Below are 25139 nucleotides of genomic sequence, written 5' to 3' on the forward strand. Positions count from 1 at the left end.
ACAGCATGGTACTGGCAGAAAAAAAAAGATACATAGACTGGTGGAGCAGAATTGAGAGTCCAGAAGTAAACCCATGTTCATATGGGCAAATGATTTTTGACAAAGAAGCCAAAAACATAAAGTGGAGAAAGAAAGCCTCTTCAATAAATGGTGCTGGGAAAACTGGAAAGCCACTAGCAAAAAAATGAAATTAGACTGTTGTCTATCACCAAACACCAAAATTAACTCAAAATGAATTAAGGACTTGAATATAAGACATGTAACAATAAATTGCATAAAGAAAAACATAGGAACCAAACTCAAGGACCTTGTTCTTAAAGAGGATTTTATGAATTTGACCTCAAAGGCAAGGGAAGTAAAACCAAAAGAATGAATGGGACTATGTCAAACTAAAAAGCATCTGCACAGCAAAAGAAACCATCAACACAGTAAAGAGACAACCATCCAAATGGGAAGATATATATTTCCGAAAAGGGCTTATTATCCAAAACATACAAAGAACTCATACAACTGAATAGCAACAAAGACAAATGTTCTAATCGAAAAATTGGCAGAAGACCTGAACAGACACTTCTCCTTAGAGGACATACAAATGGCCAACAAATATATGAAAAGATGCTCAGCATCGCCAGCTATTAGGGGAATGTAAATCAAAACCGCAATGAGATACCATCTCACATGTGTTAGAACAGATGTTTTCAACAGGACAAGTAATAACAAATGTTGGAGAGGATGCAGAGAAAAAGGAATCCTCATACACTGGTACAGCCACTATGGAAAACAATATGGAGGTTCCTCAAAAAACTAAGAATTGATCTACCTTATGATCCAGCAATCCCTCTACTGGGTATTTACCCCAAAGTCTTGAAAACTCATATCTAAAAAGATATTTGCACATCGATGTTCATAGCAATGTGAACAATGAGATACCATCTCACACCTTATTCCCAGTGGCCAGGACATGGAAGCAACCGAAGTGTCCTACTATAGATGATTGGATAAGAAAGCTATGGTACATATATACAAAGGAATATTACTCAGCCATAAGAAGAGATGAAATACTGCCGTTTGTAACAATATGGATGGACTTCAGGATAATTGTGCTAAGCAAAATAAACCAGACCGAAAAAGTTGAAAATCACATGATATCACTTATGTGTGTGATATAAACCTAAAAACAATGAACAAACAGGACAAAGAAGCAGAGACTCTTAGACATGGACAACAGACTAGTGGTTACCAGAGGGTAACGGGGAGCGAGGAGGTGAGAGGTAGATGGGGTAAAAAGGGTCAAATATGGTGACAGGAAGAAATCTAACTATGGGAGGTGAACACGCAATGCATATATATGCCTTACTGTTTTATTATACTCCTGAAACTTACTGGATTTCGTTAACCAAGGTCACCAAAAAATTTATTAAAAAAGAAGTGGACAGAGGACCTGAACAGATATATTTTTTTTCCAAAGGGGACATAAAGATCACCAATAAACATATGAAAAGATGCTCGATGTGTGCCTTACTGTTAAAATGCACAGTAAAATCAGATTTCATTTACCAATGTCACCATTAAAAAATTAATTAAATATTTGTATTAACTCTCTTTGCAAATAACATGATCTTATAGAGTTTTCTTATAGAAAACTCTAAAGACTCCACAAAAAAATATAGTTAGAACTAATAAAAGAATTCAGTAAAGTTGCAGGATACAAAGTCAACATACAAAAATCAGTTTCATTTCTATACACTAACAACAGACTACCTGAAAAAAAAATTAAGAAAACAGTTCCATTTATAAAAACATCAAAAAGAATAAAATATTTAGAAATAAATTTAACCAAGTTGGTGAAAGAGCTGTACACTGGAAACTATAAGATGTTGATGAAAGAAATTGAAGAAGACACAAATGAAAAAATATCTCATATTCATGGGTTAGAAATATTTTCCATATTACCCAAGCTGATCTCTAGATTCAATGCAATCTCTATCAAAATTCCAATGGCATTTTTTACAGAATATATTTTTAAAAAATCCTAAAATTACTATGGAACCACATAAGACCCCAAGTAGCCAAAACAACTTTGATAAAGAACAAGGTGAAGGCATCACAGTTTCTGATTTCAAACAATATTACAAAGTTACAGTAATCAAAACAATATGATACTGACATAAAAACAGACACATAGACCTTTGCAACAGAACAGAAATAAACCCACACATATATATTCAACTAATCTATGACAAGGGCACCAGGAATACACAATGGGAAAAGAATAGTCTTTTCAACAAATAGTGTTGGGAAAACTGGATATCCACATGCAAAGAATGATATCAAACCTTTACCTTATACCACATACAAAAATCAACTCTAAATAGATTAAAGACTTAAACATAAGAACTAAAACCATAAAATTCCAGGAAGAAAACCTAGTGGGAAATCTCTCATTGGTCTTGGCAATGACTTTTTTTAATATAACACTAAAAGTATAAGCAACAAAAGAAAAAATAAATGTGGGAGCTACATGAAACTAAAAGGCTTCTACACAGTAAAGGAAACAAATTTTAAAAATGAAAAGACAACATAAGGAATGGGAGGAAATATTTGCAAACTGTATGTCTGATACATATAGACAGATAAGGGGAAAATGTGATGTATATGTGTGTGTATTGACAGATGAACGGATAAAGAAAATGTGATATCAGACACATGAACAATGGAATATTATTCAGCTATAAAAATAAACAAGGAAACTGCCATTTTTGATGACATAAATAAACCTGGAGGATTTTAGGCTAAGTGAAATAAGCCAGAGGAAATAAATACTATATTATTTCACATATATGTAGAATCTAAAAAAGTCAATCTCATAGAATCAGAGACTAGAATGATGGTTACAAGGGGCTGAGGAATGAGGGAAGTGGGGAGATGTCAGTCAAAGGGTACAAACTTAAGATGAATACGTTCTGGAGATCTGATATATAGCGTGGTGACTGTAGTTAATAATACTGTATTGCATACTTGAAATTTGCTAATAGATCTTAAGTGTTCTCAACACACTACCAGCAACAACAAAAAAGGTACCTATATGAGGTGATAGGCACATGAATTAACTTGTTTGTGGTAATGATTTTACAATGTATATGTGTATCAAACCACTATATTATATATATTAAATATATACAATTTTATTTGTCAATTATACCTCAATTAAGCTGGGGAAGAGAAGAAATGATAAAGGGATCACACTACTGATTATCAACAACTCTACCCACAACTTGACAACTAATTACTTGAAAGACACAATTTACCAAAACTCAAACAAAAAGAAATAGATAATCTGAAGAGTCATATATCTATTAAAGAAATTTAATCAATAATTAGCAACTTGCAAAAATAGAAAGTACCAGGCTCAGATCGATTCATCATTGAATTCTACAAACATTTAAGGAAGAAATTATACCAATTTTCTACTATCCCTTTTGGAAATGAAAGCAGAGGGAATACTTTCTAACTTGTTACATGAGGCCAGCATTACTCTAATACCAAAACCCAACAAAGAAATTACAAGAAAGGAAAACTTCAGAGCAGTATCTGTCATAAACATTGATGCAAAACTCCCCAATAAAATATTAGCAAATCAAATCCAATAAAGTATAAAAGAATTACTATAATGACCTAGTAGTAATAATTCCAAGTTTGCACTGTTATTATAAAGGTTCAATGTTTGAAAATCAAGTACTGATATCCATCACATCAAGAAGCTAAAGACATGTCATATTGGCTTAAGGCTCACACTATGACCTCATTTTAACTTGATTACATCTGCAAATACCCTATTTCCAAATAAGATCACGCTCTCGGGTCTGGGGGTTATAACCTCAACATAATTCAACATAAAAAAAAAAAATCTCCTTTGCCATGTAACATAACATAGCAGTTTTGGAGGATTAAGATGTGGATGTCTAGGGGGCATTAGTTTGCCTACCACAGTAAGCATAGTTTTTTAGCTTTTTTTTTTTTAAGTCTACATGTGATAATTCCACTATCTGGAGCCTGATGGATTGCTTTGGATTTATCAAAAAACTACTTAAGTTACACCTGAACTTTCTTCAACATCCTATAAAAACTCTATATTTCCCTTTGTTGAGATGCCCCTAGTCCCACTATTGTGTTGTATTCTTAATTGCTGAGTCAATAAACCTGACTTTGCTAGACATCTGACTTGTCCTTTGTAATTTTAGGCTGATTGAGCTAGGATACCATAGACTTTGTTTCCAGGTCGTTCTTCTGAGAAAAATTTCCTTTTTCATGAAATGTAATAATAGCCGTTAGAAATTCTTTAATGAATTTCCACTAACGGGAAAGTCTCTTAATTTCTCTTCAGCTGAAAATATCTATATTTCACTCTTGTTCTTGAAAGATAGGTCAAAAAGTTTTCTCTTAGCATTTGGAAGTTATTATTCCAGTTTATTCAGGCTTTCTTTGTTTCTCTCAGATTAATTGTTCTTTGTAATATAAGCTTTTTCTCTCAAGCTGATTTCAACATCACCTTCTTATCTTTCGTGAAATTTCACCATAATAAGTAGTGTTAATAGAAAAAAGTGTGTACCACATAGTGATTGGACATTTATACCTTACAAAATGATTCCCCAATTAAGTCTAGTACTCGACACCATTATAGTTATTATAATATTATTGACTATATTCCCTGTGCTATAATTTACATCCCAGTGACTACTTTGTAACTGCCAATATCCTTAATCCCTTTGCCTTTTTCACCCAGTTTCCCAACCCCCTCCCAACTGGCAACCATTAGTTTGTTCTCTGTGAGTCTATTTCTGTTTTGTTGGTTCATTTATGTTTTTCAAATTCGACATATAAGTGAAATTATATGGTATTTGTCTTTTTCCGTCTGACTTATTTCATTCAGCATAATACCCTCTAGGTCCATCCATGTTATCACAAATGGTAAGATTTCATTCTAAGGCTGGACTAATAGACCATTCTATATATGGTCTTTTCTTTATCCAGTCGTCTATTGATGGACTCTTAGGTCGCTTCCATATCTTGACTATTGTAAATAATGCTGCAATAAACATAGGGGTGCATATATCTTTTCAAATTAGTGCTTTCGTTTTCTTTGGATAAATACTCAGAAGTGGAATTGCCGGGTCATAGGTAGTTCTACTTTTAATTTTTTGAGGAACTTCCAGAATGTTTTACATACTGGCTGCACCAATTTGCAGTCCTACCAACAGTGCACGAGGGCTCCCTCTTCTCTTCATCCTCACTAAAACCTGTTGTTTTTTGATTTATTGATAATATCCATTCTGACAGGTATGAGATGATATCTCATTGTGGCTTTAATTTGCCTTTCTGTAATGATTAGTGATGTTGAACCATTTTTTATGTGTCTATTGGCTATCTGTATGCCCTTTATGATGAAATGTCTATTCATGTCCTCTGCCCGTTTTTTAATTGGGTTCTTTGTGGAGCTTCTTTGGTGTTAAATCATATGAGTTCTTTATACATTTTGGATATTAATCCCTTATCAGATGTATTATTGGTGAATATATTCTCCCAGTTGGTGGGGTGTCTATTTGTTTTGTTGATGGTTTGCTTTGCTGTGCAAAAACTTTCACTTGATATAGTCCCATTTGTTTAATTCTTCTTTTGTTTCCCTTGTCTGAGGAGACATGTACAAAAAATACTACTAAGAACAATGTCAGAGAGTTTACTTCCTCTGTTTTCTTCTAGGAGTTTTATGGTCTGGGGTCTTTCATTTAAGTCTTTAATCCATTTTTGAGTTTATTCTTCTATATGGTGTAAGAAAGTGGAATAGTTTTATTTTTTGCATTTATCTGTCCAGTTTTCCCAGATGCATTTATTGAAGAGACTGTCTTTACCCCATTGTATGTTCTTGCCTATGCCGTTTTGATTACTATAGGCTTGTAGTATAGTTTGTTATCAGGTAGCATGACACTTCCAACTTTGTTGTTCTTTCTCTACATTGCTTTGGCTATCTGAGATCTTTTGTGGTTCCATATGAATTTTAGGATAATTTTCTCTGGTTCTGTGAAAAATACCGTTGGTATTCTGATAGGGATTGCATTGAACTTGTAGATTTGCTTTGGATAATATGAACATTTTAACAATATTAATCTGTCCTTTCTATGAGTATGGTATATCTTTCCATTTATTTGGATTTTTAGTTTTGATATTTTTCTAATCTGGTGTTTAAACCTTTTGTTGGAATTTTTTGGGGGGATTAAGATGGGGATTAAGGTTTTAAAAATATTTCTCACTAAAATATATTATTACTTATAACATTCCAGAAGTCTTCTCTTACCCCTTGCAATCTCTCTAATCCTTTCTTCATGTTGTTCCTTTCTAGTAAACTCCACCCCTACCTTGAGCACCTGAAAATCACTGATCTGTTCTCCGCCCTTATAATTTTGCCTTTTCTACAATATAAGTTGAATCATACAGTAGTAACTTTTTATAGCATGTCTGCTAGAAACAAATTATCTTCTAGTTTTCTTTCATATGAGAATGTCTTTATTTCACTTTTATCCCTTAAGTATATTTTCACTAGTTTTAGAATTCTGGGTGGAAATTTCTCTTTTTTTTTCAGCACTGTAAACATTTTGTTCTACTTTATTACAACTTGCATAGTTTCTGATGAGAAATCCAATTATTCAGGTTATTGTTCTCCTAGGAGTAATGTATCGTTTTTCTCTGGCTGCTTTGAAGCTGTGTTCTTTGTCTTTGGTTTTTACCACTTCGATGAGGACATGTCTAGGCATGTATTTCTTTGAGTTTACCCTGATGAGACTGACCGAGTTTCTTGAATCTGTAAGTTTATGCCTTTTGAGAAATTTGAAACATCTTCAGACATTATTCCTTCAAATATCTTCTTACAAATATCTTTTCTCTTGTCCTCTTTGGAATATGTTAGATCTTTGGTATTGTCCCACAGCTTCCTGAGGCTCTGTTTACTTTTTTTCAATCTTTTTTCTCTATGTGTTCAGATTGCATACTTTCTATTGATCTGTCCTCAAGTTTAATTATCTTTCCTCTGTCATCTCCGTTTTTGTTTTGGACCATACAGTGAATTTTTATATCAGTTTTTGTATTTTTTGTTCTAAAATTTTTATTGAGTTCTGCATTATAGTTTCTATTCACTGAAACTGGCTACCTTCCAGTGGTTTCAAAAGTGTTTGTTGTTACTTCTTGGATCATGGTTATAATAGTGGTTTTAAAGTCTTCATCTGATCATTCTAATACTTAAATCACCTCAGAGTTGGTATCTTTTGACTGTCTCTCTCCTTGATAATTAGTCAGCATTTCTGATTCTTTGTATGTCAAATAATTTTGGATTATATCTTATACATTTTGAATACTATATTTGAGACTTTGAGTCTTATTTAAATAATGTGGAGAATGTTGGCTTTTTTGTTTTATTAGCCAATATACTCAGGGTAAAGCTGCAATTCCCAACTCATCTTCTGTAGACTGTGGTTTTAAGGTCAGTTTAGTTTTCAAGGATTTTTTTAGTGATATGCAAATCTATCCTGCATGTGTACTATTCAGGGACCAGTCTGAGGCTTGTGCAGTGGTCTTCTCTAATTTGTTTCTCAAAACCTCTGATATATGGCTTAAGGTCAAATTTATACACGCACAGTTCAAGAATAAACCCATGAGTTTACACATAACTTTATGGAATCCTTTTCTTGATTCCTCCCCCTTCCATACTCTCCAGCTCCTAAGGAGTCCCCTCCCTCGTCTGCTTGCCCCAAAGGTGTAGCTTTAGTGTTCCCACTCTAATATGCCCTTCCCAACACTGGACCTGCCTCTGAGGACAAGTAGTGGGAATACTTATAGAGACAAAACAATATTGAGATCCTCCATACACTCTCTGTATCACAGTTTCTCTAATCAAAGAGGATTCCCCTCTCTTAGATTTCCCGTCACCAGATTGCAGCTTTGAAACTTGAACTTGCCTGAGAGCAGGGCCAGATGAGAAAATCAACAGGGAATTTCCCCTCCCATTCCTTGGAATAGAAAGAGAGAGCTTTTCTTAGAGCTCTCTCTTTCCATGTGTGATACACAATTATGGGATTCAGGATTCCTTTGAGTCCAGTTGGGGGCATATAGGAGGAAATTACAACCCAGGAAACTCAGTGAGTTTGGTTTCACCAGTCCACCTATTACCTTTTAATTTTCAGAGTCCTCTATTAGCTGCTTCATGCATTTTGTCTAGGGTTTTTAGTTGCATTCTCTAGGAGGTACAAGTTAGGGTATGCTTTTACTCTATTTAACCAGAGTTAAAAGTTCCTCTTACTATTTTTTTTTAATTATTGTTTTCCAGATTTTTTTTTTATTTTTTATATTCTGGCTACAAGTCCTTTGTCAGGTATATATGTACGTTACATATTTTCTGCCAGTCTAGGTCTTGATTTTAATTTTCTTAATGGTGTCTTTGATGAAGTGCATTTTATTAACTTTTTCTGTTATGACTAGTGTTTTTTGTGTCCTGTCAAATAAGTCATTTCCTACCCCAAGTTCATGAAGATAACTTCTTATGTTTTCTTCTTGAAATTTTAGCTTATATGTTTAGGTCTATGATTAATCTAGAATTAATTGCACTTTCCTGACCATGAAAATGGTCTATTTCTCGATAATGATTTTCTTTCATTACTGTCTGCAGTGCTTTAAAGATTTCAGTATATAGGTTTTATATATCTTCCATTTAATTTCTTCTTAAATATTTTATTTTTTATGCTATTGTAGATAATGTTTAAATTTTTTATTTTGAAATTATTCATTACTAGTAAATATAATTCCAATAGATTTGACCTTGATAATATTTTTAAAAATTTAAAACCTAACAAACATATTTATTTTATGTATCCAATCATTCTAATACCTTATGCCTCTGTGCAACTGATTTCATTAGTATTACCTTTTCCCTTAGATGTTTTGTGATTTTTACTATGATCTCATGTTCAATGAAACTTTCTCTCTGGGAATTTTTTGAGGCCTCAGTTGAAAGCAGATTTCTCCAGAAAAGATTTTTAATTACTTCTTCCAGATACCTGGAAGCACTACCACCCCAGGATTGTTTAAAAATAAATTTTCAACATCTGTATAAAATAAATAGTATACTTGGAATATGAATTTGGACCACAAATTTGTATGACAGTTATCTTTTGAATATAAAATCTGAGTGCAATATTTAAAACAAGGTTCTCAGTTTCCTGCCTCATCACAGCTCTGCACTCCTTCCCATTTTATTTTCCATGCCCTCTTAAGTCCTAAACCTCTCTGAGTCTTTCTTCTCCTTGTCATAGTTTTCTGCTTGGATACTTAATATGCTAAAGGTGAGCCTGTGCCAACCACCCCTCCCCACAAATGTATATCTGGAAAATATGGTTTACCTGTGTCCACCTTTTCTTTGTCTAGCCTTGGGCTAAGAGCTAGAAATATCGATGTGAAAAAGGCACATGGCCTGTCTTCATGGCACTCACTGTTTGGGAGAGAGAAATAGTGACTAATACTTATTGAGCCTTTTTCTTGTGTTAGCCACCATCTTGGTACTTTCATATACGTCATTCAATCTGGTGAATAATCTTACAGAGCAGGCTTTCTCATCAGTATTTTGTAGATGAAGAAACCTAGGCTACAAGGGCTACAGGTAGAGTGTGGCACTGGGATTTGAGACCCATGTACTGGAGCCTTCTTTTAGAGGGGAGACAGAGTGACTGCCATGGCAGCCCAGTGACCTGATGTCTCCTTGCTCTCTCATAGAGGCTCTGCACCCCTGTGTACTGCAGGTACCAGTTCTATAAGACTCCAGTTCACCAGACTGAGGGACAGCCTCATAGAAGCCACGTCTCTTTCCAGGACATCAATGTCATTTTTCTTGGGGCAATGAACCCCAGAGAACTGAAGGAATACCTACAGGGCCCTCCCATGGTGGTGGAAGTTCATGATCGGGACCGCAAGTCAGAAGAGTATTCCCGGAAGCCCACCCTGTTTGGGGAGGACCCTCTGGATTCATACCTCAACTTCCAGGCCCTCATCTCACCCAGAGAGACAGAGAACAACCCATTTGAATCTCAAAACAAGATGTGGGACCCTTATGGGATTGCTCAGGTCAGTTTTGCTGACCTCCTCCTCGGCCACAAGTACTTGAACTTGGCTGTTCCCATCTACAGCTGTGAGCCCAAGCCCATATACCAGGACAGCAGGAGCAGGAAAGTTGTGGGGTTTCAGGTACCTACAGATGGCCTCCGTCATGGCCCAATGCCCATGGGCAACTATCTAGAAGCCAATTCCATGCTCAAGCTCCGAGTGGACATAGCAGTTCCACTGAGGGCTGTGGCAGAAGCCCCTGATCCAGACCTCACAGGCACCCAGTTTGGCCGCATCATTTTTGTATTTAACTCCAGGAAGATCTTCCTCTTATACAGCCTGCTGCAGGACATCACCATGATCAATGCCAAGGCCCTCGATCTGGACTCCTACCCTATCCAGAACATCCAGCAGATCCTATCAGCCTTTAAGATGCGGGTGAAGATCCAGGAAAAGCAGGACCTAGATGTGCTTACTGGCTTCCATCTGCTGGATGGGAAGATTCATCTCCTCATTCTGGAAGGCTTGGCTGACCAAGGCTTGAAGAGGCTATGGGAGAGCCACCAAAGCCGGTAGGTGGTTTGTTTTGCATTTCATGTAAAAGTAATGTCATCTGGATGCTAAGTGGAGAGATCTTTAAAGCCAAGCTGAAGTCCAGTTTCTTTGTCTGGGGCGGAGGGGATATGTTGATTAATTTCCTCTTGGGGTTTATTATATGGTGCTTAGAAAGGCTCAGTAATTGGAATTTCTAATAGGAAGAATTGATTGGCTTTAGGTGAAGGCAAGACCTAGGAGATATAGAGAAGAGAAGGTGGTTCAGGACAATGCATCCTGCTTTCAGACTTCTGAGGGGCCTATTTGATTAACAAGGAGCAGAAAGTTCTGTATCACCCTAAGATGGACACCACAAGGAAATAGATTTCAACTCACCTAGGTAAAACACACATGTGATTATTTTGAATCTAGAGGGGCTGCCTAGGCTACAGAAAATTCCCCTTTCCTAGAGGCCTTCAGGAGCACTTGATGGCTGCTCAGTTGGGACATTGTAGAGGCAATTAAAGTATCTGATTTCAGGCTGGAGCAAGTGGTTCCTCATGGTCCTGTCATTCTCTAGTTTGGGTAACATGATAATTCTCTTTTCTTTTTATGATTTTGAAGTTTGAGTAAATAAGACCATCCTCCTTTAGTCTACAGGCCCCCTATTTGTCCTCAGAGCTCAGATGCCCCAGAAACCAGATATTGCTAATAGCAAAGAGTCTAGAAGTTGAGCCTATCCACTCAGGAAGGGAGTGAAACCTTGTGGGGCCTGTCTCAATGTGCCGATAGGCCAAGAGGCACTGGGAAAAGCTAGTGTTAAATAAGGCTGGTTATCTTCCTAGAACTGAAAACATATATTCACACAGAAAACATGCAAATGAATGTTCATAGCAGTATTATTTATAGTAGTCAAAAAGTTGAAACAACCCAAATGTCCATAAACCAATGAACAAAATGTGATATGTCTACACAAGGGAATAACATTCAGCCATAAAAAAAGGAACGAAGTCCTAATACACTTTCTTCAACATAGATGAACCTGGAAAACATTATGCTAAGTAAAATAAGCCAGACATAAAGGCCACATATATGATTACATTTATATGAAATGTGTGGACTAGTCAAATCCATAAAATAGTAATAGGTCAGTGGTTGCCTAGGTCTCAGGGGAGGCATGATAAAAAAGTGGGGCATGACTGCTAATGGGCACATTTTCTTTTGGGGGTTATAAAAATGTTCTAGAATAAGTTAGTTTGTATGTTTGCACACATTGTGTGTACATTGAAAATTAAAGAACTGTACACTTTAAAAGGGTTAACTCTTATGATATGTAGGAAAGAATTCAACCTTGCCCGAGAGGTCTGGCCTTTGCCCTTGTCTTCTTGGGAAGTAATCTATGTTATACCTTATAGGAATGTTTTTGTTTAAGTTGGGAGCTGACAATACCAGATCTTAGAGTGAGAGCAGCCTTACCTGATAGTCACAGGATGAAGGTTGGCTTTACCAAAAAGGCCAACAACATGATTTAGGGTGGGAGATTTGGATTATGCAGTGTCAATTGACCTGGAGATTGAGATTGCCACATGGGCCATCAAGTAATTAATCAATCATGCCTCTGTAATAGAACCCCAATAAAAACTCTGGACACCAAGGCTCAAGGAAATTACTCTGTATATTGTCACTCATTAATGTCATAAGGGAAATATATCCTGATTCCATGAGGAAAGACTAATGAAAGTTTTATGTTTGAAAGCATCCTGGACTCTGCCCTATGTTATCTCTTCCTTTGGCTGATTTTAATCTGTATTCTTTCCCTGTAATAAACTGTGAGTGTGATCATAACAACTATCTATAAATTCTTCTAGAAAACTGAGGAAGCTGGGTGTGCTTTTAGGAACTACCAAACTTGTTGGTATCAGAAGTCAGGGCAGTTTGGGGGACTGTGCCTTCAAACTTTGCAGTTTGGCTAACTCAAGGAATATTGTATGTGCATTCTATCTCAATGAAAAGCTCTTTTTCTAATGCCAGAAATGATATAAAGAATGTTCACTGACCCCAGTTCATTAACAAGAAAAATTAAAATGCTTGGGAAATTAACAAATACTACCAAATAATCCATGGGTCAAAAGAGAAACTATGATAGAAATTAGGCATTTTTGAACAGAGCAATAATGAAAATAGTATAATATCTAAATTTGTGGGATGATGTTACAGCATTATTTAGAGAAAACTTTGTAGTCTTAAATGCTTATACTAAAAAATAAGAGAGACTGAAAATACTGAGCATTTGCTGAAAATTACTGAGACAATTGCTGAGAAGTTGCATAAATTGAAATAAGTGTTTTAAACTATGTTGATCTGTTTAAAATTTATAGGAAATTCAAAAATAATGCTAAAAGTATTATAGATTTCTCAATGAGGTTTCTCAATATAAAAATTAATATATTAATCTATTGAATTTCTAAATACCATTTACATGCAAAAAAATATTTTAAAAAGAAACAGTTTAAAAGTATCATAAAATATGACAGCAATAAATTTGACAAAAAGGAGCAAAAGACCTCTGCCATAAATATTATAGAACTTTTAGAAACATTAAAGAAAACCTAAATAAGTGAAGAGAGATACCATGTATAATGATTGGAATACTCATTATTGTAAAGGTGTCAATTATCCCCAAATTAGATCTATAGGTTCAATGCAATCTCTATTTTAAACAACTTTTAAATATTTTTTGATATTTGACATTATTTTATGTTAGTTTCAGGTATACAGCACAGTGATCAGACATCCACATAATTTATGAAGTGATCCCCCAATCAATCCACTACCCACCATAATTATTAAAATAATATTGACTATTCCTTATACACTGTACTTCATCTCCATGACTATTTTATAACTACCAATTTATTCTTATTAATCCCTTCAAAAATTTCACCTACACCTCCAAAACCCCTCCCACTTGACAACCCTAAGTTTGTTCTCTGTATCTATAAATCTGTTTCTGTTTTCTTGATTTGATTATTTTGTTCTTCAGATTTCACATATAAGTGAGATCATATGGTATTTGTCTTCCTCTATGACTTATTTCACTTAGCATAATACCCTCTAGGTCCATCCATGTTGTCGTAAATAGTAGGATTTCATTCTTTTTTAAGGCTGGAATAATAGACCATTGTATAAATGTACCATCTCTTCTTTATCCAGTCGTCTATTGATGGACTCTTAGGTCGCTTCCATATCTTGACTATTGTAAATAATGCTGCAATAAACATAGGGGTGCATATATCTTTTCAAATTAGTGCTTTCGTTTTCTTTGGATAAATACTCAGAAGTGGAATTGCTGGGACAAAAGATAAATCCACTTTTAATTTTCTGAGGAACTTCCAGACTGTTTTCCATAGTGGCTGTATCAATTTGCAATCCCACCAACAGCGTGTTGAGGGTTCCCTTTTCTCCACATCCTCACTAACACTGTTCTTTGATTTATTGATGATAGCCATTCTGATAGGTATGAGGTGATAGCTCATTGTGGTTTTAATTTGCCTTTCCCTGACGATTAGTGACCTTGAGCATCTTTTCGTATTTTTATTGACCATCTGTATTTCCTCTTTGGAGAAGTATCTATTCGGGTCTTCTCTTCATTTTGGATTGTTGGTTCTTTTGTTGTTTGGTGGGGTGTCTATTTGTTTTGTTGATGGTTTGCTTTGCTGTGCAAAAACTTTCACTTGATATAGTCCCATTTGTTTAATTCTTCTTTTGTTTCCCTTGTCTGAGGAGACATGTACAAAAAATACTACTAAGAACAATGTCAGAGAGTTTACTTCCTCTGTTTTCTTCTAGGAGTTTTATGGTCTGGGGTCTTTCATTTAAGTCTTTAATCCATTTTTGAGTTTATTCTTCTATATGGTGTAAGAAAGTGGTATAGTTTTATTTTTTGCATTTATCTGTCCAGTTTTCCCAGATGCATTTATTGAAGAGACTGTCTTTACCCCATTGTATGTTCTTGCCTTCTTTGTCATAGATTAATTGGCCAATAGGCCATATAGGCATGGTTTTATTTCTCTATTCTGTTCCATTGATCTATGTGTCTGTTTTTATGCCAATACCATGCCGTTTTGATTACTATAGGCTTGTAGTATAGTTTGTTATCAGGTAGCACGACACTTCCAACTTTGTTGTTCTTTCTCTACATTGCTTTGGCTATCTGAGATCTTTTGTGGTTCCATATGAATTTTAGGATAATTTTCTCTGGTTCTGTGAAAAATACCGTTGGTATTCTGATAGGGATTGCACTGAACCTGTAGATTGCTTTGGCTAGTATGGACATTTTAACAGTGTAAATCCTTCCTATCTATGAGCATGATATATGCTTTCATTATTTTTATTTTTTATTAAATTTGTTAGGAATACACTGGTTAATAAAATTATATAGTTGCAAGTGCACAATTCAACAATATATCATTTGTATGTTGCATTGTATTCAACAAAACAAAGAGGCAACCAACTGAATGGAAGAAGATATTTGCAAACAATACTTCCAATAATGGGCTAATATCCAAAATATATAAAGAACTCATACAACTCAAAACAAGAAAACAAACAATCCAATTTAAAATGGGCAGAGGACCTGAACAGACACTTCTCCCAAGAATGCATACAAATGGCCAAGAGACATGAAAAGATGCTCAACTTCACTAGATATTAGGGAAATGCAAAATTACAATGAGATACCACCTCACACCTGTAAGAATGGCTATTTTCAACAAGATAATAACTGTAATAATAACAAGTATTGGAGAGGTTGTGGGGGTAAAGGAACTCTCATACACTGCTGGAGAGAATGTAAATTGGTACAGCCACTATGGAAAACACTATGGAGATTCCTCAAAAAATTAAGAATAGAATAATCATATGATGCAGCAATCCCTCTTCTGGGTATCTGCTCAAAATTTTTGAAAACATTTATTCGTAAAACAAACAAACAAAAACAAGTTGTACAGGGCACACTGAGGCCAGTCCTGCTTATTTTGTGTTTGTGGACCTTTCTGAGATTTTAGAAAAGTCCACAGCAGAAGTTGCAGCTGGATCCTTGTAACAGCTGCTGAAAGAGGTTTCAGCCTGTGCTCAAGTTAGGTCTGGTGATATCTCAGAGAATTTCAAGTGTGGAGAGAATTTGATGAAGGCTCAGTCTTGGCACCCACCTGCATGCTGGGTGGGGGTAGGGCTCAGCAAAGGAACTATGGCACCTACCAGCACTTCTGTCATATCCAGAGCTGCTACTCCAGCTTTTATCCTGAAGCCAGACAATTTGGTTCCTCTCCATATGCCCCTGGTACTTTTCAAGCTGTTATCCAAGCAATGGAGCTCATACCCAGTTATTCAATTAGCAAGTAATATCACGTGTGGGCCCTTTGAGAGGAATGCCTGGGAGTTCTGGTCCAGATGGCAGAGTAGGAAAACACTGTGCTTGCCTCCTCTTACAACCATATCAAAATTACAACTAAAGTACAGAACAATCATCATTGAGCATTGCCTGACGAGTAGCTGAACAGAAATCCTATAACTAAGAATATACAGAAGAAGCCACCTTGAGACTGATGGCGGGGGTGCAGAGATGTGGATCAAGCTGGCTCCATACCCACATGTGGCAAATAAAAATTGGGAGGGATATCTTGGTTGTGGAGGTACTCTGGAGGAGCGAGGGTCCCAACCCCACACTGGGATTCCAGTGCCAGGAAAAGAAATCTCCAGAACTTCTGGATGTGAAACATTGGATATTGTGGCTGAGAGAGATGGAGGACTGCTGGAATTTCAGGCAGTCCTCTTAAACAGCTCACACATGGACTTACTAGTTAATGGATTCACTTGCTCTGAGCTCCACTGCTGAGCCAGCAGCTCAAAAGATGCCAGAAACATATAGGGAGGAACTGAATTTTCTGGCTCTAGGGTGACAACTGGAGAGGCAGCTTCTTCTTTCCTGAAGTGATAGCAGAAGCCATTGTTTCTTTGTTGAGTCTTCCCCATCTCAGCATGCAGATGCAGGTGAGTTCCATATCTGAATCTCCATCAACCTTGCTAACACTGGTTGTCGCACCCTGGTGATTCCCTGAGACTGCCCCACCCAATTTCAATGGCTTTTCCATACAAATGGCTTATCTTGGTTCACCCCAAACAAGCAGCATTTGACCTTGGTGTGCTCTGTATCTCTTTCTAAGCAGCTCCAAACCTGGCACTAATGTCAGCCAACCTTGGATCACAGCTTAGCCTCTCTCAGGTACCTCCAAGCCTAACATATACAGATCGTATACAGATCTGCACAGACATTCATATACAGATCACTTTGTAGTTCATACCAAGTGCCCCTGGGCAGGACACAAGCAGCGGCTACACTTGGCCTGCCCTAGAGCTCTGCCCAAGAGGCCTTGAAATCAACACATTCAGTGGCCAACTTCAGACCACATCAGAGTACCACCCAACCATCTCCAGAAATAACAAACCCAAAGGGCAAACTGGGCAAGCACCAGAGTCCTGCTAAAGTAAATCCTGCTCTGTAGGGTCAACCCCTGAACAACAGCTTCTCCACTGTATTCATGGCCAGTCCTTACAACAAATCAGCCTGAGGGTCAATCTATTTCACCGACATGCAAGCAGCAACCAAGGCTCAACTATAGCAAAAGAGCACACACAACCCACACAAGGGACACATCTGGAGCACCGAGCTCAGGTGACCAGAGAGGCTATGCCACTGGGCCCCCATAGGACACCTACTACATAAATCCCACTCCACTAAGACCAGGAGACATAGCAGCTCCACATAATACATAGAAACAAATGCAGGAAGTCAGCCAAAATGGGGAGACAAAGAAACAAAAGAAAGAACAGAGCAAAGCTCCAGAAAAAGAACTAAGCAAAATGGAGATATGAAATCTACCAAATGCAGAATTCAAAAACCTGATTATAAGGGTGCTCAGTGAGCTCAGTGAGAATTTCAACAAACAGATAGTAGAGATAAAAATGGAAATAGAAAACCTAAAGAAGAACCAGTCAGAAATAAAGAATACAATAACTGAAATAAAGAATACATTAGAGGGAATCTAGATTAGATGAAGCAGAGGATTGAATAAGCAATTTAGAAGATAACATCCAATCAAAACAGCAACAAGAAAAAAGAATTTTAAAAATGAGAGATTAAGGGACCTCTGGGACAAAATCAAGCATTCCAATATTCACATCATAGGAGTACAAGAAGGAGAAGAGAAAAAGTAAGGAATTGAAAACCTGTCTGAAGAAATAATGACTGAAAACTTCCCTAACCTGACAAAGGAAATAGACATTCAAGCCCAGGAAACCCGGAGAGTTCCAAGCAAGATAAACCCAAAGAGGTCTACCCACACCAAGACACATCATAATTAAAATGTCAAAGGTTAAAGACAAAGAGAAAATCTTAAAAGCAGCAAGAGAAAAGCAGTTATTTACTTCAAGGGAGCTTCCACTAGACTGTCAGCTGATTTCTCAATAGAAACTTTACAGGCCAGAAAGGATTGGCACAAAATATTCAAAGTGATGAAAAGTAAGGACCTACAACCAAGGTTACTCTACCCAGCAAAGCTATCATTTAGAGTCAAAAGAGAAGTAAAGTGCTTCCCAGACAAGAAGTGCTTTAAAATTAGCAAATAAGTCTCTATATAGTCTGGGTACTTTTCAAAGAGATGCTTCTGCACTGGGGCCTGGGGCAATTGAGTCTGGGCACAAGCCCTTTAAAAACCATTATTTTCCCCAGTTTGCCACAGACTCGCAGATTTTGTGGGAGTGAGGCTCAATGATTTTCAAAGCTAAATGTTTTGTGGTCTCATCTCTCAGATACCAGTCTTAAAAGCTGAGGTGCCCAATGTGGAGTAAGAATACTTCACTCTTCAAGACAAAGATCTGGTTTTGAGTTTCCTTCACACAGTGGTTTGCTGTGCTGGAAGTGGGTTTTATGGTGAGATTATATCAGCCTTTTCTATCTGCTTCTATGTGGCTTTTTCTTGTTTGCCCTTTGTATAGGGGTTGCTCAGCTAGTTTTTAGAGTTTATTTTCCCCCAGAGAAAACTGTTCCATCTGTAGCTATAGATTTGATGTGTTTGTGAGAAGTGAGTTCGGGATCTTACTATATCACCATCTTGAGCCGGAATCTAGGTTAAATTTGTTGTTGTTGTGTTTTAGTTTTTTTGCCCTTGCATATCCAATTACTAAAGCACCATTTTTTGAAAATACTATCTTCCTTTATGGAATTGCTTTTGCATCTTTATCAAAAATCAGTGGGTCATAAATGTATTGATCTATCTCTGGGTTCTCTATTCCGTTCCACACAGTCTTGATCACTGTAGCTATATAATCAAAGTCAAGAAAAGTGATTCATTTCACTTTATTTTTTTTTCCAAAATTGTTTTAGCTATTCTGGTTCATTTGCATTTTCGTTTAAATTGCACAATAGACTGTCTACATGTACAAAAAGTCTTGCTAGAATGTTGATAGAAACTGTGCTAACCCTATGTATCATTTGGGAAGAACTGACTTTATTGCTATGGCAAGTCTTTCAGTACATGAATATGATATGTTTCTTCATTTATTTAGATCTTTAATTTCTTTCATCAAGATTTTGTAGTTTTCAACATATACATTCTTAATATGTCTTGGTAGATTTATATCTAAGAATTTTATTTTTTAAGTTATTTAAAATTGTATTATATTTTTAATTTCAGTTTCCAAGTGTTCACCACTTGTATAAAGAAATACAAAGAAATTTCTCTTTATAGATTCTGCAGCTTACGTAGGAGATGAGCCTTATAATTCAAGGTTTGAGGAATATGTGCTTGTTAGTTTATTTGTTTTTGGTAGATTCCTTGAGATTTTATACATAAACCATCATGTCATCTACAAATAGGGAATTTAATTTCTTCCTTTCCAAACTGTATGTCTTCCTTAGTGTGCTGGCTAGGACTTGTAGTATTATTTTATATAAAAATGGTACCATCATTGTCTTGTTTCATATTTTTGGTGGAAGGCATTTGATATTTCCCCATTACATATGAAGTTAGGTGTAGGGTTTCATAGATGTCTTTTACCAATTTGAAGAATTCCTAAATTACTGATAGTATCCTAATTTCCTAGCTCACACAATTCATGAAAATGAGTTCCAAGTGGATTTAAAACCTATTTTAAATACTTGTAGACTTATAGTATGTTGCAAAATATTATAAAGAAGTCCCATGTACCCAATACTCAGTTTCTCTCAATGGTGACATCTGACATGCCTTATTTGTGGACAGTACAATTAACTAGACCACGAGTACCTGGTCTTACTCAGATTTCACCAGAAAAAAAAATCTATTTTTGAAAAGTAATATTGTAAAGGTTTTAGATGATAATATAGAAGAATATATTCATGACCTTAGAATAAAGAAATATTGCTTGAGTAAGATAGAAGTACAAAAAAATAAAGGAAAAGAATGATAGATTTGGTCATATTAAAGTTAATAACTTCTGTCCATTGAAAGAGACCATAAAAATTGTGAAAACGCAGGCCACAAGCAGAAAAAAAAATATTTGCAATGTGTGGAGCTAGTATGCTGAACATATAAAAATGCCTGTGAATCAATAAGAAAATAACAAAAAACATCCCAGTAGAAGAATGAGCAAAAGACTTGAACACATACTTCATGAAAGAAGAATCTCCAAAACACACAGATCCACCAGGAGGTTATGCAGGATATGTGTAGACTTCACCAGATTCAACAAGGTGTGAGAACAACATGTGCCAAACACAGGGGGTGGCATAGCAGGGTGTGTTTAGAAATTGCCAGGCTGGTATAGCCAGCATGCAAAATGAGAATTAGGGGAGGATTAGGGGAAGGCAGTGGGCATGGGCAAGTCAAGGCTGGTTTCAGCATTTTTAAAGGTACAAAAGCCCTGCCAACCAGAGCTAAATCACACAGTATTCCAAGAGCCTGCAGAGCAATGTTAAGGCCCTGTCCTGTGGCCTTCTCTTGCAGAATTACCAAATCAGAACATGGGAAATACAAGGTGCTCTACAACTCTCAGCTGCTGTTTCAACACCGCCTCTATGCAGACCTTGAGACCATCCTGTACCACGTGCACCTCTTCAAGCCGCTGTCACAGCTCATGAAGCACGCAGCACTCTACATTCGCAACTCAGTGCCACAGAAGGCTTTCCAGGCCCTGACCAGGTGTGCTCCCCAGACTGCTACAGGAATAGAAGCTGCCAGCCTGCCTTGTGGTGGCCATTGTGGGCAGCAGAGTGTCCTTTGGAGATGCTGTTTTTATTATTCTTTATGCCCAAAGAAGCTGAGCCAGAAGTAGAGTGCAGTTTCAAGAGACCCCAAGCCTATAACATTCCCACTATTCCACATGTTCTCTCAAGAGAGTCTGAGAAACATATTGGTGAAATGAAGATAGTTTATTCAAACACATGTCACATGACTTTATCTGCTGTACTTGGGGAATAGCCTAGAATAGCCTGAGCAGTGAGAAACCCATTTTTTCAGTTAATTATAGGGAAACAGTAAGGACTGAATACGCAAGATCTACCAGGCTAACAAAGCTTTTTCGCTCAATCAATTGTTTGCTTTTCTGTCTGCTTCTCCCTGAATCTCCTGCTCCACCCTCTCTCCCTATTCCTCAGAAAACCATTCTCCAAATATCTGGATCTTGCACTGCTTGCACCCTTTTGCCTGTGCTGTTTCTTCTGCTCCAATGCTAGTGAACTCCCAGACCTTCAGTGGCAAGCACTGGGAAGCTGTGTACTCCTTCTGGGTTGCTCTGCTCATGTTTTCCTGTGGAGCTCCTCCATTTGTGTATAGAATGGCCGCTTTCTAGTGCCTACTGTAAGAGGAGCACCAAGAGAAGCAGACCCTGTATAGAGGTGAAGACTGACAAAGAAGAGTGCAGTGAGGTACACTGAGACCATAGCTAGTCTATGCCAGACTCAGTAGTGCAGTAAAGGGCAGTGGCTGGTTCTTTCAGAAGATCAGGAAAGGCTAACCTTGAGAAACAGCAGATGTACAATCCATTTGCTGCCAGTTTGGGGCAAGAGGTATAAAATATCTATATTTTTAAAGCCAACAATAGATCTGACCTAGAAGAGAGGGTAAAGGCAGAAAAGAGAGAGAGAAAAGAAGAGAATACGAGGGATGTGGAAAAAGAAAACTCAGTCAGAGCTAAGGAGGCTTTTCTTTTATTCCCTAACCCTCCATGCACTCCTCTACCCAAGGGACTGGGCAGGTACAAATTGGGTAACCTCAAAACAGCAGCCAAAGCTGCAAGTGAGGAAGGGACACAGCAGGAGGCTCATGTTGGAGAGGTACAGGAGCATTTGGATATTCACAGCCATGGTAGTCAATTGCAGGAGGGTGGACCCTGCCCCTCCTAGTGGATGATAGAAAGTAGCTGGAGGATTCTATTAGAAGAAGGGGGAAAAAACTGCTATTTATTAAGTGCTCTCTGCATCCTAGGTAGTTATATCCATTATGGCTAATTTATTCCTGTCTGAAATGTCAGGAAACAGAAGTTCAGAAAGGCCAAGTTGGTTGCTCAGGGTACTCAGCTAGTGAGAAGCAGAGAAGCAGAGTTCACTATCTTTAGGCATCCACCTCACATCAGACCTCAGAAGCAGCAGAGACAGCAAGCAGCAAAAATAACACCCCACACATATTTTCGAGGGCATCAGAATGAATCAAGTGCCTGATGCACACTATACCGCATGAAAAGGCAATGAGGGGGAGTCCTTGGGGTGGAAGAAGGCATGACCACTCAGTCCTTGATCTGTGTTAAGATATGAAGCTGTGTGCATAACACCCTCCTCTTGGAGCAGGAACTCCGAAATCAATGCCCTTGACAGCCAGTTTGTTGGGGCTTCTTCCCAGTAGTTGGTGAGAGGCATGGAATAAGACCACAGTAGCAGAAAAATAATCAGAGCAGGAGGTAAGAAGCCTTTAACTTCTGTGGGCTGGGAGGACAGAGAGAAGCAGGCCTTCCCCTTTGTGGCTCACTGACTGACTCTAAGCTCCTTGTATACAAGCTCTTTGACCTGGGACCAAATAATCAATCTCTCTGAGCTTTCATTTCCTCTTGTAAAATGGAGATGGCTTGACCTATCTTGCAATGTACGTGAGTCTGAGTAAGGTTGCTCTTCTGTTTTTTAGAATCTACTGTATCTGCCATCACAGCACCAAGCTCAGGGAGGTAATCACAAGAGACCTGCTGCCTTCTTCCACCATGATCAAAGACTTGAGCCAAGAGTTTGGGTTGCCCATTTCACAAGAAGAACTTACAGATGGAAAACTTTTGGCCATACCACCTCATCCTGCCCCCAATCTTGAGGACTTCCGAAGTCGGAATTCCACCCTCACTTGTGAGATCCTTGCCCACCAAGAGAAGTACCTGCAGTGGCGGAACACTGTGATGATGAAGAATAAGGGCCAGAAGCACAATCTGATTCAGGTAGGCACTCTCTCCAATCCGGGATCAAAGGACCCAGGCCTTTGCCCTACCTGGGCTGTCTAGTTACACGCCAGGAGATATCGGGAAGATGACCAATTCTTGAGTGGAACATCTGCCTCTAGCCTGTGTCTACTCTCCTGCCCTGGGATCCCAGGCAGGATGGGCAGTAGGTACTTGGTGCAGGGAAGAACCATGCCAGCAGCACTCGCTCCCGGCTATGGCATCCATCCTGAAGTGAAAGAAATGCTCTTAGGTATATTACCTTGGCCCCAGAGTTCATCTTTGAGGAAGAACTAGTGTGTGTGTGTGTGTGTGTGTGTGTGTGTGTGTGTGTGTGTGTGTGTGTGTGTGTGTGTTCACATGTGCATGCATGTGTGTGTGACATCTTGCTTAAGCTACTAAGGGCATGGATGTTTTGAGATGTCTAAGTAACACAGGAGAGAAATGCATGACAAACTAAATGATAAACTGCATGAGAAAATGTAAGAGAAAGAGAGTAGGAGACTGAGAAGCTGATGAGGTGATGGAAGGCAGGTTGTTATGTGGCTTGAATGGCTAAGGAGAACCTTCTTCATCACATACCAACCAAAAAGACAAAACACCAACATCCAAGATATGTCTTGAAGTTGGCTGCCAGTGGTCTGTATGAAGCTGCCCACCTCACCTGACCCCACCCCAATTTCTAGTAACAAAAAGGGGGGGTAGCCTTGGAAGTGTGTAAACTTTGTATGTGTGCATTCTTTGTATAACCAATGAAGAAGTTTTTTTCCATTAGTGTTTAAGTTTTTAGTTTTTTAAGAAACCAGTTTTTAGATTTATTAATCTTCTTAGAAAGTTTTTCTTTTTCTTTTAAATTTTATTTTATTATTAGTTTCAAGTATAATGCATATTGGTTAGACATTTATGTAGTTTATAAAACGATCACCCTAATTGCTCTTTCTCTCCTCTGGCTCTCCACCTAGCCATTACATTAATGCAACTGCATTCCCTATGCTGTGCTCCCCATACCGTGACCATCTATCAACTACTAATTTGTACTTCTTTAACCCTTCACTCCTTTCTCCCAGGACCCTATTCCCTGTCCCTCTGGCCATCACCAGATTATTCTCTATATTTGTGAGTCTGTTTTTGATTAGTTTTTTTCTCAGATTCTGCATATAAGTGAAATGATATGGTATTTAACTTTCTCTGTCTGACTTATTTCACTCAGCATAATAACCTCTGGGCCCATCCATGTCATTGCAAATGGTGAGATTTCATTTTTTATGGGTGAGTAATATTCCACTGTGTATATATATGTAGCATATATATATATAGTTATGCCATAGTTATGGCATATATATATATTTATATATATATATGCCATATATATATGCCATAACTTCTTTATCCAGCCATCCGTTGATAGACATTTAGGTTGCTTCCATGTCTTGGCTATTGTAAATTGTGCTGCCATGAACATAGGGATGCATAGAACTTTACGAATTATTGTTTTGGTTTTCTTTGGATAAATACCCAGAAGTACAATGCTGGGTCAAAAAGTATATCCATATTTAATTTTTTGAGAAACCTCTAAACTGTTTTCCATAGTGGCTGTACCAATTTGCAATCCCACCAACAGTGTATGAGGGTTCCCTTTTCACATCCTCATCAACACTTGTTCTTTGATTTATTTATGATTGCCATTCTGACAAGTGTCAGGTGATAGCTCATTGTGGTTTTAATTAGCATTTATCTGATGATTAGTGACCTCAAACATCTTTTCATATGTCTATTAACCATTCGTATTTCCTCTTTGGAGAAATATGTGTTCAGGTCTTCTGCCTATTTTTAAATTAGATTGTTAGTTTAATTGTTATTGTTGTTGTTGTTGAGTTGTATGAGTTCCTTATGTATTTTGGATATTAACCTCTTATCAGATGTGCCATAAGTGAATATCTTCTCCCATTCAGTCAGTT

At 37.5% G+C, this 25139-nt stretch overlaps 1 protein-coding gene across 1 annotated transcript in view; it reads left to right on the top strand.

Moving 5' to 3' along the window:
- KIAA1257 (KIAA1257 ortholog) overlaps positions 1-25139 on the top strand; it is a 68964-nt gene that overhangs the window by 36739 nt on the left and 7086 nt on the right. The window contains exons 9-11 of the mRNA XM_025038767.1: positions 9811-10709; positions 20715-20909; positions 22884-23181. Of these exons, the coding sequence (XP_024894535.1) occupies positions 9811-10709; positions 20715-20909; positions 22884-23181 (1392 nt within the window). The remainder of the gene's footprint in view (positions 1-9810; positions 10710-20714; positions 20910-22883; positions 23182-25139) is intronic.

This window comes from Pteropus alecto, unplaced genomic scaffold (genome assembly GCF_000325575.1).
Source record: "Pteropus alecto unplaced genomic scaffold, ASM32557v1 scaffold86, whole genome shotgun sequence".
Taxonomy (NCBI): Eukaryota; Metazoa; Chordata; class Mammalia; order Chiroptera; family Pteropodidae; genus Pteropus; species Pteropus alecto.